This window comes from Talpa europaea (assembly GCF_964194135.1).
Source record: "Talpa europaea genome assembly, chromosome: 2".
NCBI lineage: Eukaryota > Metazoa > Chordata > Mammalia > Eulipotyphla > Talpidae > Talpa > Talpa europaea.
The window spans coordinates 95,030,783-95,052,642 of record NC_140068.1 but is presented as its reverse complement, the minus strand read 5'-3'; the positions used below and the strand labels follow the sequence as shown (position 1 = coordinate 95,052,642).

The window sequence follows — 21,860 nt, the reverse complement described above, 5'->3', positions numbered from 1 at the left end:
GTACCCCAGCTCTTGTATGCATAAATAAATAAATCTTTAAAAAAAAAAAAAAGCAACTCATACAGTTCAACAAAAAGAAATAACCCAATCAAAAAAATGGGAGAGGACTTAAATACACTTGTCTGAAGACATGGCAGATGGCAGCCTACAGCTACATGAAAAACTGCTTATCACCATTTATCATCAGGGAAATGCAAATCAGACCCATCTTACACCTGTGAGAACAGCCCATATCAAAAACTCCATAAATAACAAGTTAGTAAGGATAAGGATAAAAAAAGAAGCCCTCAACCAATGTTGGCGGGAATGTAGACTGGTCTAGTCTCTATGGAAAACAGTATGGAGATTTCTTAAAATATTTAAAATAGTTCTACCGTATGACCCAGTAATTCCACTCCTAGGCATCTACCTGAAGAATGTAAAAACACTAATTCAAAGGGCTATATGCACTCTTGGACATATATGTTCACTGTAGCCCTGTTAACAATAACCATGTTATGGAAACAACCTAAGTGCCCAAGGACAGATGGGTGGATTAAGAAAATGTGGTATAGATACATAATGGAACACAATACAGCTATTTAAAAAAGGTGAAATCTTCCATTTACAACAAAATGGGTAGAACTGGAGGGGATTATGCTAAGCAAAATAAACGGGACAGAGAAAGACAGCTACTGGTTGGTTTCTGCTCATAGGTGGAATACAGAGAAACAAAACAGGGTCAGACAAAGCCAAATGAAAACAAATCCTGGAAATCTGACTGTAAAACTGAGGCTATCAATATTACCTTAAATAAAAAAAATTATGAAAAAATTAACACAATATGAAACCAGCCCCTTTCATAATAAATGCTGAGATTCTTCTTATACTTGCTATGGATTGAACTGTGTCTCCCTTCCTTCCCAACTCCTATGTTGAAACCCTACCTTCAGTGTGATGACAATGGATGGGGCTCTTGGGAGGTGACTAGCTTTAGATGAGCGCTCATAAGACCCTGATTCTAGTGTACCTTAAAAGGCACATTTTATTTGGTTGAGATAAGAAGGACATTTTCCCTGGTATGTTTAGTTTCTTCTTCCTTTTTCCCCTCCTCCTTCTCCTCCTTAATGTACCTGTTAACCATTATGACTCCTAATACGTTGTCATAGGGAAAGAAAAGAGAGCCAGGGAAGACAAAGATCCAGACTTTATCATTTCGCTAAATTCTGAATAATCAGAATGGTAGAAGACTATGGGTTCTTAAAAAAAAAGTCCACAATACAGGCATACCTTGTTTTATTGCATATTGCATATATTGTGGGTTCTTCATTTTGCTTTTTACAAATTGAAGGTTTGCAGCAAGCCTCTCAGCAACATTTCTTCCAACAGCATGTGCTTATTTGTTCTCTCCATGTCAATCTTGCAATATTTAAAACTAACAAATTTTGATTAATTTTGGTAATTCTTGCAATATTTGAAACTTACAAATTATTACTGTGTTATGGTGATCTGTGTTCAGTGGTCTTTGATGTTACTATTGTAGGTGTTTTGGGGTGCCACATATTGCACTCATATAAAATGGCAACTTAATTGATGAATGTTGCATGTGTTCTAACTGCTCCATCAACCCATTTCCCTGTCTCTCTCCATCACCTTGAGCCTCCCTGGTCTCTGAGACACAACAATATTGAAGTCAGGCCAATAAGTAACACTACAAATGAAGAGCTGCACTTTTTTCCACTTTAATGTTATAGCTAGAAATGATTACGTTTAGTGTGGAAGGCATGTCAGAAGTTGAGGTATGCTGAAAGCCAGGCTACTTGTGCCAAAGTTGGCCAAGCTGTGAATGCAAAGGAGAAGTTTGTGAAGGAAATTGAAAGTGCTACTCCAGCTAACACATGAATGATAAGAAAAAGAAAGACCTTACTGATAATATGGTGAAAGTTTTAGTGCTCTGGATAGAAGATCAAACCAGCCACAACAGTCCCTCAAGCCAAACGAGAGAGCTGCAGAAGCTGCAGAAGCAAAGTTTGAATGAAACAGTCTCCATAACATGAAAGTGCAAGCTGAAGGAGCAAGTACTGATGTAGAAGCTGCAGCAAGTTATCCAGATCTAGCCAAGAGCACTGATGAAAGAGGCTACCCTACACAGATTTTCAAGGTAGAGAAAACAGCCCTCTACTGAAGAAGATGCCACTGGGATTTTCATAGCTAGAGAGGAGAAGGCAATGCCTGACTTCAAAGCTTCAAGGACAGGCTGACTCTCTAGCTAGGGGCTGATGCAGCTGATGACTTGAAATTGATGCTAAAGCTCATGTGCCATTACAAAAAACTTAGGGCCCTTAAGAATTTGCTAATCCCGGGCCTCCCCGGTGGCACAGCGGTTGAGCGCTGGGTTGCGAAGCTGCCCGCAGTCCCTGCGGCGCCGGTTCGATCCCCGGCTGCTCCCCACCACCGGAGGAGGGTCCCACATGGCGCGCAGACCTCTCCTGCTGCCCGCTGCTCCCCTCAGCAGTGTATTTTGTCGGTCTGCCTGCTCTGCTCCCTGCTCTGGCTCTGGTGAATTCTCTCACCCTCCCGCGCTTCTGACTGTACCCAGTGCATGTATAAACAAAACAAACAAACAAACAAATAAATAAAACATGCCTCTATTAAAAAAAAAAGAATTTGCTAATCCCACTCTGCCTGTGCTCCACAAATGTAAGAACAAAGGCTGAATGACAGCACATCTGTTTACAACATGGTTTAGTGAGTATTTTATGCCCACTGCTGAGTGTTGCCTAGCAGGATGGCAGTGTTGGGAGGACAGAGGAAAAACAACTCAAAGTCCAAGTAGTGAGTGAGAGAGAGAGAGACTGACCTAGAGGGGCTCACATGTCTGGAGAGATGCAGCACCTTCCCCATGGCCAATCTCACATTTATTTGATATCAGATTCATGGAAGGTAGGCAAGTTCATGGAGGAATGTGCGTGGTGGGGGTGTGTACTGTGGGTGCACACTAGCCTGGCACAAGGTAGGGGGGAGTGAATAGGGGCTGTTGCCTGGGGGGGCTCCATTGTTGCTCTGTTCAAAACATCCTATCCTCTAGTCCCTGTTTACACTTGACTTCCTGTCAAGGTGGTCTAGCTGGTTATGCTAATCTGGCCATAATGTCTGCGTGCTGTTTTCAGCAGATATCCTCATACCAAGACTTTTGTCCTGGTGAGAGGCCCCCTGCCTGCCTCTACATTTTAGCTTGACCAGCAGAGCAGCAATACTGGGCACCAAGCAAAATCTGGAGAACAAGGGTTGCTGGGGAATCCACAGCTGAGGTCTACTCTGAGAAAAAAAAAAATTCCTTTGAAAGTATTACTGCTCATTACTGGTCACCCAAGAGCTCTGATGGAGATGTGTGAGGGCATTAAGTTGTTTCCTTACCTGCTATCACAACATCCATCCAGGAGCCCATGGATCAAGGAGTAATTTCCTCTTTCAAGTCTTATTATTTTAGAAATACATTTTGCTATTGGCTGCTATAGGGATTCCTCTGATAGCCTGAGTAAAGTAAATTATAAATCTGGAAAGGATCCAACCTTTTAAATGCCATTAATAATGTGTCACTCATGAGTCAAAATGTCAGTATTAATAGAAATTTGAAAGAAGTTGAGTCTAACCCTCATGAATGACTGAGGGGTTCAAGAATTCAGTGGGGGAGGAAAATGCAAGAGAACTAGATTTAGAGATGGAGCCTCAAGATGTGGCTAATTGCTGCCATTTTGTGATACATCTTGAAGGGATGAGGAGTTTCTTCTTATGTATCGGCAAAGAAAATGGTTTATTTATTGAGATGGAGTCTACTTCTGGTGATGATTCTGTGAATACTGTTGAAATGACAGTAAAAGATTTAGAATAGTACGTAAACTTTAGTTGATAAAGCAGTAGCAGCATTTGAGAAGATCTACTCCAGTTGTGAAAGAAATTCTGCTATGTGTAAAATGCTATCACACCATGTGGCATGATAATAGAGAATCTTTCAAGAAAGGAAGAGTTAATCAACGGAGCATACTTCATTGTCTTATTTTGAAGAAATTGCCAGTCACCCTGACCTTTTGCCACCTCCACCCTGATCAGTCAGACCCTCTGCCAGCAAAATGACTGCAACTTGCTGAAGGCCCAGAAAATGACTAGTATTTTTAGCAATATTTTAAAATTAAGGTATATACGTTGTTTTGTTTTCAGATAAAATGGCATTACACACTTACTAGACTGTAGTGTAAATGTAACTTTCATATGCATTGAGAAACCAAAAAATTTGTGTAGCTGCTTTATGTGGTATTTGCTGTATTATGGTGCCCTGGAACTGAATCCATAAAACTCTAAAGTGTTCTTAGTTCCTTTACACTGTAGAGTATTTAAATTTCTTTTTGAAATTTAAATGAACCTGAAAGTTCTTACATAGATATCATATATAACTTTAGATTTTTAAAAAGATTTATTTATTTATGCATACAAGAACTGGGGTGTAGGCCAGAGGTTGGGTGAGTGGTTGTGAGGAGTCACCAGAGACAGAGCGGGGAGCAGAACAGGCGGAATGACTGAAATACACTGCTGAGGGGAGCAGCGGGTGAGTCAGGAGAGGTCTGCTGCGCCATGTGGGTCACCTCCCTGGCTGGGGATGGAACTCATGCTGCAGTGCCTGCAAATAGCTTCGTAGTGCTGAGACTTACCCCTTGCACCACCAGGGAGGCCAACTTTATTTAGATTTTAACTTTAATGAACAAAGGTCTTTGTTTGGTGGTGCCCCTCTGCTGATGTACTAAAAGGAATTCTTAATGGTAGGCGGAGGTGGGGGGGTGGGGGGGTGGGGGTGCGATTTTGCACTCACTACCCTCCTGGGAATACCTGGCAATGTTTAGAGTCATTTTTAGTTGTCACGGCTAGAGGGAATGTATGTGCTACTGGCAGAGGCTAGAGATGTTGCTAAATATACAATACACAGGACAGCCCCCCAGAGCAAACAATTAGACAGCCCCAAATGTCTAAAGTGCCAATACTGAGAAGACCCGTAACTAAAAGGATGAAGGAAGGAGAAAAAAGGCAGAGTGGATTCTTCTTATGAGTTTTTTTTTTTTTAACCTAAAATCCTAAAATTACAGGTGATTTGTTTCTAAATCACATCATTGTTTTTTTTTGGTTAAACAAGGTGGTCAAAACACAGCAAAGCCTGGTTTGTTGATTCAGCGGTTGAGAGATGTCTCTTAAATAAAAGCCTTAAAAAAGCCTTTTTCATAAGGAGCACAAGGGGGCGCAGGAGCCCCACATCACTGCAGTTCCCCGCAGACTTACCATTCTGTCTCCAAGTCAGAAAAGAAAAACAGTAACCAGGTGTGTGAGTGCTCTTGTTCTGCAGAAAATTTGTGCTTAATAATTATTTATTTTGGGGGGTGGGGTGGAAAAAACAATTATTTTCAGAGTCAAATGAAGAGCCTCTTCTACCTTTCTTCTTTCTAGTATTTAGAAGTTGACATGTGTTTACAGTCTAAATAGCAAAATCATTTCCATTTAAAAGCTGAGCACAGGGTCTCCCTGGTGGCGCAAGGGGTTAAGTCTCAGCACTACCAAGCTATGAAGCTATGGGCAACCAGGGAGCAACCCACATGGCACAGCAGACCTCCTCTGTCTTGCCCCTGCTCCCCTCGGCAGTGTATTTCAGTAGATCCGCCTGTTCTGCTCTCCATTCTGTCTCTGGTGACTCCTCTCACCACCACTCCCCCAACCTCTGGCCTGTACCCCAGTTCTTATATGCATAAGGAAATAAATCTCTTAAAAAAACCCAAAAAACCTGAGCACAATTCCACCCTACAAAGGGGATTTACCCGCTTAGATATAAACCAAACCTACAAGTTAATAAAAATGGAGTGCCCGTGTATAGTTGGCACGAGGTGTAGATTTTTATTTCTCCCCATCTCTGCTCTCACCTACACATCTGGACTCTTACGCGCAGAATATGCCAAGTCAAACACCTTGAGAAGATGGGGCCCAGGAGGGCAGTGCTGCAGACTGAAACCTTCCCTGAAATCTGAAAAGAAAACGTGTGCAGGAAGCTCTCTACAAAATAGGGAACTATTTTGAAGTCTTATAGCTAAAACTAGGATCACAACTGGGATCTCTTACCTATAATTATGAAGGTGCCTCCAGGGAAGTTTTTAGTAGTACAAAATGTTCAGAGACATTCTGGGAGAAAAGTCTTAGGTCAGTGGTTTTGAACCTTTCATTAATTTTCCCTCAATGGACTAATGTTTTGAAAGATTTTGTCTCTCAAACTGCATGTTAAAAAAATAATATGTTCCATATGTGCAAATGCTGATTCAGATTTTATCCAAAGATCAGTTAACTTTAAGAGGTTTCCTAACTTATGATACACACAAATCACTGTTGCAGTTGTGATGCTAATAAGCAACAAGGGTAAGTATTTGTACACTTAACACTGCTTTCTGCTACTGAGCACGAATTCTGGTCATCCCTCCCTCTCTCTACATATATATTCAAGACCTGGTCATCTGTACCCCTCTATATAGTCAAGATGCAGCTATATTACCAATAATGTTCCCCGAAGTTCTGAGTCATCAGCAACAAATTAAGAGCTTCTGAAAAGCTGGTCTGTTTTCTTCTATTGAGTGGATATAATGTTAGTCAAGTGCCAAAAAGCCTCAACCTCCCCCCAGCTGTTTAAATTCTATTTAGAAGTTTTGGGGAAATATAAAAAAATACATTTAGAAACTGATGGATCCCCAGAGTAAAGGGAATAGTCTACAGGACCTATGGTCTTACGGTATTTTACAGAAACTTTTTTTTTTATTCTAGTGTACAAATAACCCAGAACCTACTTGACTGGTTCAGAAGTATTCACCATACTTAAATTAGAATTTAAAAAAGAATCAAACTTAGGCTTGAGAGTTTAGAAACTCACAGAATTTTAGAGCTGGGAAGAAAATTGGAGATTATTAACTCCCTCACACTTTTACATGAAAAATAACCTCTTTGGACCCTTAAATGACTTAAATCATTTGAGCCATAATTTAGTCCAGCCTTTCCAATTCCCAACTCGAAGCTTATTCCACTATACCCCAATGCTTTCTGGTGAACCATAAATTCTTTTAAAAACCATCATAATTATAAAAATATAGATATAGCTATATATTATTTATTTATATTAAAATTTTATTTTATTTATTTATATAAGCACTAGGTACAGTCAGAAACAAGGGAGGGTGAGAGAATTCACCAGAGCCAGAGTGGAGAGCAGAGCAGAACAGGCAGACTGACTAAGTACACTGCTGAGAGGAGCAGCGGGCATGGCAGGAGAGGTCTGTGCGCCATGTGGGACCCTCGCCCGGTGGCCGGGGATCGAACCTGTGTTGCAGAGGCTGCAGGCAGCTTCACAACCCAGCGCTCAACCGCTGCGCCACCGGGGAGGCCCTAGCTATATATTATTTAAATCAATAGATTTCAAATTTGTTTAGCTTTAATCCATGGTAAGAAATCTGATACCTGTTCATATACAACTGAACAAAAGTTATATGAAATGAAATTTATCCTTACTTCATAATGTAATATCCTTCCAATAAATTGATTTCACATCCCAATAATGGGTCTCCTCTCAAAGTTTGAAAAACAATAACCATACATGTTGCCCTCTGGTTGTGATAATTGTATGTTAATTATACAGTCTTATTTAATTCTCCAGTTGTTTTGCGTGGGTTAAACATTTCCTCTCCTCCCTCCAGAAAAGATGTCAACACAATAGCATGTCTAACAGCAGATGCACCATAAAGACTTGCCCCATTGCTTTAGACCATAAAACGTCATGTAACTTTAGTTCATGGACTGCAATGGTAAGAAGGAAAAAGGGAAAACAAAATCTTGAGACCTCCCATTTTTTCTTCTTCATTAAGCCTTTTCTGCTTGAGTTGGAAATGGTACACATCAGGCTCAGGGAAACAAAGGGTAGAGCATTCTGATTAGAACTGAACAAAATGCTGTTTCTGGGCCTCCCCGGTGGTGCAGCAGTTGAGCGCTGGGTTGCGAAGCTGCCCGCAGCCTCTGCAGTGCCGGTTCGATCGCCGGCTGTTCCCCGGCCACCAGAGGAGGGTCCCACATGGCGCGCAGACCTCTCCTGCCGCCGCTGCTCCCCTCAGCAGTGTACTTCGGTCCTTCTGCCTGCTCTGCTCCCCGCTCTGGCTCTGGTGAATTCTCTCACCATCCCACGCTTCTGACTGTACCCAGTGCTTGTATAAATAAATAAATAAATCTTTAAAAAAAAATGCTGTTTCTTTTTTCTTATATGTGGGGGTTTATGATTTAAGTGAGGGTATAATACATTCCTCCATGTTATAAGAAAGGGCTTTGAGAAGCAATCAATGATAAATTTCATTCAGGAATTTCTGAAGATGCCTCACCAGAGCAAGTGTGTCAGGGATCATCTTGGCCATTAGAAGAAATTAATCCTCTCTTCCTGTCAGTTTCTTTTGAAATCTGTGCATGTTCCCTTTCCTTCTGTCATGTGCCTTAGTGGCTTCATCAAGACAGTGGAAGGGAAAATGATGTGAAACTAACTCCTATGAATTCTATTACTTGCTAACAATTATTCTATTCATTCTTTGTTTCATTCCGCAAATACTTGTTGAGTGCCAACCATGTACCAAGTAAGATGTTCTAGGCCTTGAGTGATACAGTGGTGGGTGGACAAGCCAGACCTGGTCTGCTGCTGTGGAGGTCTGCAATCCAGAGAAAAACGTGGAAAGAAAGTATTTGTATTCTTTTGTCATATTAATTCGTTCTTTCTCACCACTTGTTATACCACAAATGACAAACTTGCAAAAATTCTGGCTTTTTCTTACCCAGAGGGTGTTGACAGAAATCAGAATAAGGAATATCAGCATAATTCATTGACGCTTGAGTAAATTCTCTGAGACAGAAAGGATTGTACAAGGACTCACACACCTTAAAGTACACAGTTCCCTTCTCTTTGACAATGGCAGCCTGCTCCAATTTTTCTTTGGTATCCATCTCCCAGGATTCTTTGGCCTGTGTACAAATTTGTGACAATGATTAGATAAACAGAGAAGGAAAAAGCATCACCTGATGCCCATAAGAACGACAAATAGCTACTTCTACCCACACTTCAAATGCATGTGCCACTACCAATTCCCCCACCAGGCTGCCACTCCCTTTCCATGAAACTGACAAAGCTTTGGCTTGACCCCTGTTACCCAAGGAGAAGCAGCAGGTAAAAAACACCATGAGGAACAGAAACCACTGAACTCTGTTCAAGAATGTGCCTTTAGAATTTGAGGTGAGGCCACACAATGAAAGCTAGGGTCCCTTCACACCTTTTGCAAATTTCTCCACTAAACTATTAATATAATTTCAGCAACTTGTTTTTCCTCAAGCCTCGGTTGTTCAACTCTAAAATGGGAACACTACTGTAGTCAAGTCACAGCTGCATGTTCATATAGTACTTTAAAAATGCCAGATCATGTGTTTGTCTCTCCACTCTAAAACAACCAGACAGACTAAAGAAGCCACACTATGTCAACTTGCAGATGTATGCTCGGGTAATTTCCAAGGAAAACATAATTGGGAGGGTAAAGCTGATGCACAAATATCATTTCAGAGCCATCCAGAAAAGACTTTCTGATCATCTGCTAATTTGTATTATGTGTGTCATGGCTCCAGCATTATAGAGAAGATGACAGAGACAACTGTTCTTTCCATGGGAACTGTGGGATTTAGAAGAATCACAGTCAACAGGACAATCAGGGTCCTGCAGGGAAAGTGACAAAAACAGTTGTCAGTGTTATTATTTTCTACCAGGAATTATGAAGCTTAAGTGAGTCACTAGAATTTACTCTATTCACAAAACAATTAGTGGTGCCTTCCTGGTGTCACAGCCCATCCCCCTTCTTTTTTTTAAGTGAAAATGAGGGAGTTACTAGTTTTTCTGGCAATTTTATGCTGATTCCTAACAATTTAGTCCATTACTTCAAAATCTAGTAACAAGGCTTTTTGCTTTTTTGTTTATATTGGATTCAGTCTTTCAGGAATATAAATATATTCTCAACACTGTGGGACAGAGAACTATATCATGTTGCCCCTGACAACACACCCCTTCACGTGGTTTTAGACACACCAAGCAGTGTTGCATGGAACACGCTTCTGGAGGACAACAGGTGCCTCGTGGCATCCACAGCAGGAATGCTCTTAAATGAGCAATGGCTACTGGTCTGTGGAAGGAAAATGGAAGTAGGGAAGCCAAAGGTGGAGATAACCATATGCTGCAGATTATTTTCTCCTCCTTCACAATAAAAGACACTCTGATTTGCGCACAGCATTGGAGGATCAGTTCTGTACTAACAAGCCTTCAGAAGAAGTTACCTGCCAACAAGCGGTGGTCAGGACAAGAGCAAATGTTTGGGGAATGTGAAGCGGGAGAGTAACAATCAGGAAGGTCACCGTGGGGGGAGAATCCTAAAGCAATCTTTCCCCTCACTTTCTTAGTTCAAAGTTACAGGCCTATGGGACAAGGATTTCCTTCCTGAGTCTAATAAAACAAATGGCCATGTTTCCAGTCCAAAATTAGTGCACAGGACACAGAGACAGCACTGTGGACACAAAAAAGGCATGTGAAATGCAGTCCTGGGGGTGCTCGGGGAAGAGTGGGGTTTTGACGCACAGGAGGCTTGGCTAGACATGGCAGCATACCTAATGAGGCACATGCTTTGTGTTTGTTCAGGGAACCTGCTGCCAGGAGCCTCCAGAGGTGGCCTGGGGTAGAAATATGCTCAAGGAGGCCTGCCGCTTCTGGACCCTAAGACAACTGTCAAACTCTCTTTTTTTCTACTTGGACAAGTATGAAAAGAAAAGGTCTAGGGTTAGATCTGTCGCTTGTGTCCCTTGTCACAGAGCCTGGTGGCCCACAAAGCCTCATGTTTTGGATAATAACTTGGAACCACAGTACAGGCCTCTTCACTACTCCAGAGAAGGTACAATCCGTTCAGCAAAACTGCGCCCCACGCCCCCAAGGAGCTGCTTGGCAGAATGTGAACTTTTTTGTCTTCAACCCAGGAAAAAAAGTACAAAAAGAACAAGTCTAGGAACAAATAAGGGAACAAGTCTTGGATTCTTCCCAAAAAAAGTTGGAAAAAAAAAAAAAAAAAAGCAAGGCTGACACAGAGGAACAAATAAGAACACTGAGCTCCCTCTGGTACATCAGCTGTGCTCTATCAGTGGCCCCGTGCTCCAGAGGCAGTGTCAGAGACGAGACAAACTTGGTCATGAAAAGCACAACACAAAAGTAAGTGCCCTCCAGCTACACCACCTTATGTAATATAAGTGACGGATTTAGAGGACGCGATGGAGAAGGAATCTACCGTGATTTCAGAGAAGTTGGTATTTTCTCACCTTTTCGAAGCTCTTAAGTGTAACTTCATATATAAGCTCAGCATTAGGTTCAATGCCAAATTTAGGCTTCCCTGCCTCTCCAAAACCATATCTGAAATGGAGAGTAAAAACATAAAGCTTTAAAAGAATTGGTGTATTTCCAGGCACTTTCTTCTGTATTTTGAGGCGTCACAGCAGCATAGGGCCATCATACGCAAACTACACACGTCAGAGACCCCGCACACAAACCAGATGTCAACCAGAAGAGAGAGTGCCAAGGACCACTGCTGTGGGTTTTTAGGAAACCAGGTTAGATTGTTTTCTTTTCTCCTTCACATTCACATGTAAGGCAACACCTGTACTCCTCGAAGAGCCTCCTTAATGTGATTTTAAATGTCACTGCCTTTTTCTCTGCTGGATTTTATAGCTAAGTTCTTTTTATAAAACAGCCATTAGTTGGCTATTAGAACTTCCCCTTAAGCTTTATCAGCAAGACAGAAAAGATGGCACTGTTCACTGAGGATGTTTTAAGAAGCTTTTAGTTTTAAAATGCTGTCATTCCAGGAGAACCGTTTCCAGTCAGATAAATGGGAGGGGAAGGCTCACACACCAGGAAGGAAATACATTCTCACAATATTTCTTCAAGCTTGAAAAAAGTACACTAGGAAACACAAATGATATAGCAAAAATATGATTAAAAAAATAACCTTAGCAAGCCCTAAACCCTTGGCAAGAGAAATGTAGTCAGCTCTATAGTGAGCACACTGTAAAACACTATACCTTTTAGCCAAACTTAGTAGATAAAATAACGATATATATATATAAATTTATTTTTACAGATCGTTTAAGATCTTCAACAAATCCAAGACATGTAAGAAGCACACATCTACTAGAAAGGGAGTTCTGGTGGAGCTTTGTCTGTCTGGTTCAATGGCTTTCCCAGTGTATGAAACAATGCCCCAGCATATTAGGAAAGTGTTCACTGGAATATATTCTGTTCCTGTTAGGGGGAAAAGGATGTCCTAAAGCTAATTCCATACAGGCTTTGTGGACTCCACACCCCACCCCCCCCAAAGCCAGAGACACTGGGAACTCCAAATCCCATCACCACCAAAGGGAAGGTGGCTGGGACCTGAGGGTGGGGTTAAGCAGCCAGGTTGGTATAAAGCCAGACACATGGGCTTTGGAGGGGTCCCCTATTTTGGCTCTCCGCCAGCTCGCAGCACCCTGCCAGCTCTGAGAGTGCTTTTTGGGTTTCCAGGTCGTCGGATCAGGTAGGATGCATTAAAGACTTTATTTCCCTATTTTCTCCCTGAGTTGTTCATTTTCCTTATTTCCTTTTCCCTTGTAAATAAACCTTTTATTAAACTTTTGTGTGTGCCTGTAGTGGAGTATTAATAAGTCCCTTTTAAGCGCGCGGGTGAGGACCCACAGCCAGGCAACCCGTTCAATATCGGGGCTTTCCTATAACATTCCCATCTTTTTCAAGCCAAACTATCCTTTAATAAATAAAATGACATTAAACAAATTTATTGAACACAAACATTTAGGTTGTAGGTTGAAAGATGCCAAAACCAGGTCAATGCTGATACCTCCAGTTGTCTCTGGGGCCAAAGAACTAGAGTGGGAACATGCACATTTTGTTGCTTGCATCACCTTCATTACCCCTTGCCTGAATTTTCCAGGAAGAAAGTGCTTACTCACTCACCTCTACTGTTACACAAGAAAATGGCAGCTGAAGCGAGAGGGAGGCATAGAGATACAATGAGAGTTAGTAGGAATGGGGTGTGGTAGTTTTAATAGCAGGGCAAAGGGTATCTTCAGCAAAGAAATAAAAGAGGACATAATTACCAGTGGCCAATTTTAGGAAGTGGTGACTAGTTTTCTACTTTGAGCTCTATTTTGTTTCTGTCATCTGGTAAGTTAAGAGCATTTCTTAACTGCTGGGAACCAGGTAAGTGAGCCCTGCTACCCATGAATTTGCAGATAGCTTGTTATACTTGGAACCCTAAGCCAACCAAGTACCAGTCCAACAGATGAACAGGCACTTGCCTTAGACCAGGGGTGATTTTAATACAGCAATTCCTTCTCCCCCACCCCACCGATACGTAGCATTGTTTATAGACTTTGCGTTTGTCATAACTTGAAGAACCTATTGGGATCTAGTGGGCAGAGATCGGGGACACTGCTGAACATTCTACACCATGCACAGCAGAATCCCCACAATGAAGAATCACTCAGTCCCAAATGTCACTAATTACTAGTGCTGAGGATGAGAAAAGCAGCCTTAGAGAAACTCACAAACAGGGATCCCATGGTGAAGGGTGTGGGGGTTGGGTGGAGGGAGGCACTGGTATTCATCAATGGAATTACGGAAGACTGAAGGATATTACTTCTACAGCTTCTCCAAGGTTAAAATGAAGAGATGCCGAGAAGATGTACGTGAAGGCCATCATCCTGGGAGGCATAACTACACACCTAACTGTTCTGGGAGCATCTAACCTGACCATGTTAGGCAGAAAGTTGGCTGACTTGTGCCAGAGCTGCCTGGCAGTAAGGACAGTCATCCAATTGAAAGATTAGAATATCCCAAAACCTAACCAAATGACAAGCTGGGCTATTAAGAGCTATCTGCAGAGACTGGATATACAAATAATGTCTATTAATGTGCATACATGAAGCACTTATACCTTAAGTTCTTACCAACTGCTCCCTTTTTACAGATAAAGAAACTGAGGCTCAGAGAAAAGTGCTTCCTGAGAATCATACAAAGATGCAGTGGCAGAGCCAGGATTTAAAGTCAGACCCTGTGTGCTCTCAGAAGATTATTTATTTTTGACCCATAACCACCTCTTAATTAGACACTATGGTTCTTGGTGGCCTGTGTTTTTGTTTGGAGTTGTAGGAAAGAAATGTAAGAAAAGGAAGGAAAGAGAGGGTATACCTTGGAAATCTTTTGGAGAATGATACAAAGAGTAAAGCAGAGCTTATATTTGCAACAGTCATAATCACAGCAACACTCAGATGCAATCTACTGTGGTAAATGGGAATCTGTATAAGTCAACTCACTGCCAGCACTCAACACTGTAGGGATTTTTTTTCATACACAAAACATTACACTGTGCGTGCACATGTGGATAGTCTCATCTTGCAGAATATGCACTTTACATAATTCCTATATACACTAACCTACATCCTGAAGAGAAAATATCATGTTCCTTTCTAAATATGCTAAATTATTTCCACAAAACACATGAAAAACTTATACGTAGAAATGCATAAAAACTTGTTGATTACTTTTATGACTAAAACGATCTAAAAACTTTACCATATGTTAAAACAGGATTTCCTTTTTCTTGTGGTATGAGGGCAAAATGGAAGAGAAAGATAGCTATTGCAATGGTGATAACAGCTAATGTACTGAGGGCTTAAATGTATCAGGCACTTTGCAAACTTTTTCATGTGCATTGTCTTATTTAGTCCTCCACAACTCTATAACATAGATGCTGTTGTTCCCACTGAACAGAAGGGGAAACTAAGGCATAAGAGAGTTAACTGACTTGTCCAAGTGCACGCAACTGGTAAGCTGCATAGCAGGGTCTATTACACTTTAAACTTGCAAGAAAAAAATTACATTACAAATACACAAGGACAATACCTGTCTCTCTTTGCCATTAAATCTGAGGGACCTGCCTTGTCAGCTAGGTTAAAATGCAATGAACTGGGCCTCCCTAGTGGCACAGGGGTTAAAGATTCAGCACTATCAAGCTGTTCCCAGCCACTGCAGCACTAATTCAAACCTGGCTGACCAGGGAGCTGACCCACATAGCACAGCAGACCTCTTCTGTCTTGCCCGCTGTTCCCCTCAGCAGGGTATTTCAGTGGATCTGACTGTTCTGTTCCCCACTCTGTTTCTGGTGAATCCTCTCACCCCCTGCACCTCTGGCTTACATCCCAGTTCTTGTATGCACAAATAAATAAATCTTTTAAAAAATGCAGTGAAATGATTCGTATAGTATTGTATGCTCACAGTGGGTACAGAACTTATCCTCAAGGAGCTGAAATCTGGAAACACAAATTGGACATAAATACCACTCTCTTTATATGTGCTTAAAATAACTATAATTTTATAATGTTGGATTAAGAGTAACTAGATATTATTTGGGTTTGGAAGAGACAGACTTATCTATACTTGATTTAAAATAAGTTCCTGATAGAGAGAAATCTGTTCACTTAAGCACAAATTACAAATATGCAGTACATGTAAATAAAACTTACTGAAGTGGGAATACAGCAGTGGAAAAAGGAATATGACAGAGAAAAAAAGTAACATGTGCTTCAGTGGAGGTTCTAAAGAGTTCAAGGTGCAGAGCATTCTGGAAGGATTTTCAAGTGGGTAGTGGCATGGCTGAAACATCACTTGAGAAATATGATAATGGCGCAAGTGTCGGGGCAAAGGTAACTATGCCACTGGATCACCACGGAGGCTACACAAAGGCAAATGACTGCACAAAAGGCACGATACTGCCTCCTAGTAAGTGCAGGCCATCAAGTCTTTCAATAACTCAAATCCTGCTGACTGAAACACAAGTTGCCAGAGAGGGAGGAGACACCAGATAAGCAGATGCGCTTTCATGCAAGCAAAATCAAAACACCCCGGTTTCTCTCAAGAGTCCATTTCTCAAGATAGAAGGGTTGGATTCATGGTATAATTTTAGATCTAAAAATAATACCAAACATGTTTTCACAAGAGAGACTGTTAGTGTCTGATAATTCTAAGCTTGGAAGTGCTAATGGATATCCTTATGATGGGAAAAATTTAGGCAAAAATGAGTCATCTCCGCTGCCTTTAGATCCAGGAAGAACACTCTTTTTTCAGGGACTCTGTATAAGAACAGGTGGCACAAATTCAAGTGGGTAATAAATCATCCTAATGCATCCTCCACTCCCAGCCCCCCACGTTTTACTGCCTCCTGCCTGATTTAGAGAAAAGGGAAGAGGGGAGCAAGAGAAGGGCCAATAGCACCCTGTGGCAAGTAAAGCCACTAAACATAAAAGCAAAACTTACCTGTCAGTCCTATCCTTAATGCACATCAATCAAGCAAACAGGTTCACAAACCTTCGTGATATTGTAAGGCCCATTAATTCCCTCCACCCCTAACTGCAGCCTGATTTAATTAATTGTTTCCACTGTTAGCATTGACCTCACTGAAAATACCAAAATGTTGATTGAAAAAGCGAGTCTATTCCTGTTCTCTGGATAGCTTCACTGTATACTCAACTACTATGCTGCTTACCGTGGTCCAAGATATAAAACACAGTGTTCTTCCCGTTGCATTTTTTCCAGGGCTTTGTCAATTCCAATTGGAATGTCATGGTCTTCTCCTTCGCCGACAATGAACACCACATCTCTGCAATCAAACATCTTCCCACCACAGCAGCCTTCCAGGTGGACTGGGGGGCAAGGAGACAGGACATTAACAAAGTGGCTTCTTAGCACTGGCTAAGTTAGGGAGGGAACTTCTCTCTTCTCATTTCATCTAGAGCCGTATGTGGCACGTCCTGTTAAAGCTTAGGTTACTCAGTCTGAAAATGTAAGAGCAATCATATTCTTCCTGTTTGAAGTTTAAATTGACAATTACTGATAGCTGATATAATTACTGATCAAGAAAACAGCTGATATAATTACTGATCAATAAGACAGGTAGGTAAGAAAGTGGAAACACTGATTTGATTCAAGCCTACTAAAATGATACTGGTTTCTTCACCTATACCACAGCATCAAAAGATACTCGATTATGTAATAATTATCAAAATTTCACAAAATTAATGTCAAGTATTTACCGATTTAAACAATTATAACTGCATCTTGGCTTCAGATGCTTGGATGAAAAATAACTGGCTATTTCTTTGATATACAAAGATTAACTGAATATTAGAAGCTCTTTTTTTTTAAGTCTTAATCCCATTCAGAAATACACTTGAACGAAAACAGAAAATTCAAAAGCAACATCGATAACTAACTTAGCTGTATCCCCTTTTTTTTTTTTTTTTTTTTTAATAGAATGGTCTCATTCTTGGACCAGTATTTTTTTTTAATAGAGGCATGTTTTATTTATTTATTTGTTTGTTTGTTTGTTTTGTTTATACATGCACTGGGTACAGTCAGAAGTGCAGGAGGGTGAGAGAATTCACCAGAGCCAGAGCGGGGAGCAGAGCAGGCAGAAGGACCGAAGTACACTGCTGAGGGGAGCAGCGGGCGGCAGGAGAGGTCTGCGCGCCATGCGGGACCCTCCGCCGGTGGCCGGGGAGCAGCCGGGGAACGAACCGGCGCCGCAGAGGCTGCGGGCAGCTTCGCAACCCAGCGCTCAACTGCTGCGCCACCGGGGAGGCCCAGCTGTATCCCTTAATGGAGTAATAAACTTAAAGTGAAAAGGACTCAGTAGTCTATAAATTCACAAATCAAATTACTTTAGCCACTTTCTATGAACCGAGGAGGTGAGGAGGTCAGTTTCTTGGGGTTGTTAATTTCCCACTCCACTCAAAGTCACTCAGCTCATTCCCACTGTAATTACACAGCAGACAAGGGGCTTTCATGTTTTCTCAAGACAAAATAGGAAAAACCCATACAAATAAATGTATTTTTCTTGATTGGTCAGATTCTCTGGAACTTTCCAACTACTTTTAACACATAACAAATTCTTTCCTTTCTATTTAGCTGTTTGACTCAGTAAGAGAAATGGATGGCTTGCGTGACAGCACAATAGTCATCAAGCAATATAGTAATTTGTCTTTCATAAGAAAACTCTTTACTCCTACTTCTGTAATGGTCGAGATTCAATTATAATGATTTCCTAAAATTGGAAAATTCTTTTCCAAGATGGCTGCTCTACTTTAGATTAATAACTTGCCTTAGAGATTAAAAAATCATTCACAATTATTATCTTCCAATACAAATTCAATTCCAACTTACTTTACTTTTGAACTACATAATCTCAAAGGTCTTTTGAAGATCTGAAACTCTACAAGCCAGTAATACAATTCTTGATATAGGCCAGAAACCAGCTTCAAAGATAATTCCTTTAGTTAATCATTTGATTGGGTTACCTTTGGCCCAGGCCTGAGAAATGAAAGCAGCCCTAAAGAGTAAACAGCCATGATGTAGATATGAGGGGACAAAGTGTCACCTGGATACGTATGTGTTGAACTTCTCTACCCTTTTCTCATTCACCAGGATTATTACTAGCTGGATTTGTTCCCACTGCAGACATAGGATAGAGTCTAAGAAGCTTGGGTCAAACTAGAGAAGGCCTAACTCTTGAGGCAGACCCTTCAAACAAGGGCAAAGGCTAGGCTGGAGCTGCATCTAGGAATTTTGCTATGTCTCATACTATACTCTCTCTTTTTTAAAGAATTTATTTATTTATGCATATAAGAGCTGGGGTATAGGCCAGAGGTGTGGGGCGGGGGGCACAGGCCAGAGACAGAGTGGGGAACAGAACTGGTAGACTGACTGAAATACACTCCTGAGGGGAGCAGTGGGCGAGTCAGGAGAGGTCTGCTGCACCACGTGGGTAAGCTCCCTGCCCGGGGATCAAACTCATGCTGCAGAGGCTGCGGATAGCTTCATAGGTTGTGTCTTAACCCCTTGCGCCACCAGGGAGGCCCCTGTCCCATACTCTTGAATGCAGCTGATGCTCTCTATTATGCTCTATAACACCCACTTTTGGGTGCTCTCCAAAAAAGGTAATCAACTTTCAGCACATTGAAAATTCTTTTGAATTGGAAGCCATCTTCAAAATAAATTCAACTTCTTTATTTTCAAGTACACACATACTAGAGAGGTCCTAGACGTCTAAAAGCCTTAAGGTATTTTTACTAGAGTCAAAGTCGCTGCTTCTAAAGGAGTTGAGAGTTCTGGAAAGTTTGTGTTTTTAAATATTTTTAAATCTGACTATGAAGTTTAAGACTAATGTGATGACACTTTTCATGAAAAAAGATTTGCTGAGCAAAGTGAATTTCAGCTCCTGCATTGTGGAATAGCTCAAGTATTGAGATTTATTATTCTAGCAGCTCACAACTTAGTTGACAGATCTTTTTGTTTGAGGTTTATTGTTAGAAGTATCATCTTCCTCCCTAAAGGAGAGTACATTTAGTGGGGGAGGAAACTATCAGTACATTCGTTGTGGTTTTTGGTTGATCAACTTTGAATGTGTTTTCAAAACAGGAAATCCAAAGTCTCTGCAAAGGATTCCTGCCTGTGTGTCAGCTTCCTAAACTTTAGCTTAATGCATGTACTTGACATTAAGCCTCTATGTTTATAATTTTAGATGTGATAACCCATCATTTTAAGAGATTAAAAATTATTGGCCACTAATAAGCAAGTTTGGAAAGGTGAATGTGGCAAGCATGCAAACAAATAAAAGGTCTAAATCAAACTATGAAACTTAATGAAAGCATAATGAAGAAAGCAAAACAAAAAATTCATTGTTTCTGATCTAAGAGGCAATAAATGATAGAACTAATGTTTGTGACCTTCTAATAGGAGGTCACAAAAACTACCTTATATGTAATCTTTTTTTCCTAAATTAGAACTGAACAAGTCCTGTCACTACAGTACCATAGTACCATAAAGTTTTAAACTGAAATAAAATGACATGTATGCATGTGTGTACGCGTGCACACGTTCGCACACAAACACACATATACACATACACACAGAGTTTATGTGTATTTATAAAACCACCACTTTAATACTGATGTTATCTGGAATGTCAGAGCAAGAAGAGGTACCACAGCCTCAGGCAGTCTACAGCTCATTGATTCTGTACATCTACAAATAGTGAAGGATATAGCTCTGTTAACTGGTTTCCAAACTTGGAATACTGGTGTGACCAGTTCTACAAGGTTTCTGACAAGAACTTGCACACTCCCTTGGAGCCACAGTGCCTGCCCCTTCATGGTGACAGACATATCTACCTCCTATAGATAATGTTTTTAATATGCTGCTTTAACAATTGCTACCAAAGAAAACCATGGCAGCTCTGGCTATGGAAGACCTGTGGCTGCTTTTGACCTTGCATCTCTTAGCACAAATACTCACTTAATAAATATTTAATAATAACCATCATGACTCATTGGGAGCTCGGCCTCTGGGGCTCAGGAGATCTGTTGCTAATTCCAACCAGCATGATTTACGGGAAGTAAATGATCTATGACGTGCCCAAAGAGAATAAAAGTACATACAGGATGCTTCTACTTAGGACTTTTTTTGGTAGAGAAAGAAATGCACAAGCTAAAAAGGGACAACATTTTCTTCTGACTTGAAGTCTATGTAACTTAAAAGGGGGAGGTCCGTCAATCCCCACAAAGTCAAACCAAACCAAATTACCGGAGTTTAGCTGCGCAATCCCAGTGTAACCACATCAAGTAAGCCTGGTCTGCTGCAAAACATCACTTAAACTGGAGCTCTGACTTATTGTTCTCTTACTGCCCTACAGCAATTTTGTTTTGAAGAGCACAGAACACCCTGTTCTGAATGTGGCTGGCACATGAACTCGATGTGCTGACAGCAATTTGTACTCCAATTAAAATGGGGGGAAAAGGAAAGAGAGTGCACTGCAGTAACAAAAACTGGAATGCAAGAACCCAAAAACTGTATAATTTGCATTTTAGGAAGGAAAACTGAGAAAGAGACTCCATAACCTAAAAAAAAAACAGGCGCTGTAAATGCTCCAGCCTAACTACATTAGCTCTGGTAAGTGTTTCTCCCTTTTCTAATTATAGTAGTTGGTATCTGATAGCTTTGCACTCATTCCCAAAACAATTACTGGGTCATGGGGCTCTGAATGGGAATAGTGTAATGGCATTACTACTAGTCAAGACTGGTCATTTGGCAGAGAAAACCAGGTTGTGACAGGTTACTCCCCCTCGGCAAGGGTTTTCTCTGCTGCATAATTCATGCCAAATGAGTTTCTCTCCGCCTGTGTCTCCTGCCTAATAGAGCAGAGCATCCAAGAGACAGTGGGATCTTAATGACCCCCTGAAAAGGCAAATGAGGAAGCAGACATGGATTTCTAAAAGCAGGAGAGGCATATTAATCACTGATTAGAAGAAGAGAAACGGTTTCCATCAGGCATGGCGGTTCAATTTCCCTCAAACTGCCTTCTTGCTCTTTACCATTTTGTATTATTCAGGATGAGCAAATAGCACTATAAGATTGCTTATGGAACTGAGGCCCAGATGCTGATTGCGAGTAGGCATGGAACTGGCTACTTGAATGTAATAATATTATGTCTTAGTCTAAACAGGAAGGGTATATATAGCAATAAATTCCACACTCACACAAATCCTCACCACTCCTCTTTTCTTTACACCAGTATAGCTCTCTAGTCAGACCTGGATTCCAGTCTGTTCTGCCTACTTAACAGTTGTGTCTTTGGGGGAAGTTGTTTAAATTA

The 21,860-nt window shown here is 41.1% G+C and overlaps 1 protein-coding gene across 1 annotated transcript in view; it reads right to left on the bottom strand.

Annotated features, from left to right (window-relative positions):
- Positions 1-21,860, bottom strand: part of FKBP5 (FKBP prolyl isomerase 5) — a gene marked incomplete at its 5' end in the record, with an annotated part of 71,287 nt that overhangs the window by 8,036 nt on the left and 41,391 nt on the right. The window contains 3 exons of the mRNA XM_084228953.1: positions 8,962-9,045; positions 11,422-11,512; positions 16,698-16,854. Of these exons, the coding sequence (XP_084085079.1) occupies positions 8,962-9,045; positions 11,422-11,512; positions 16,698-16,854 (332 nt within the window). The remainder of the gene's footprint in view (positions 1-8,961; positions 9,046-11,421; positions 11,513-16,697; positions 16,855-21,860) is intronic.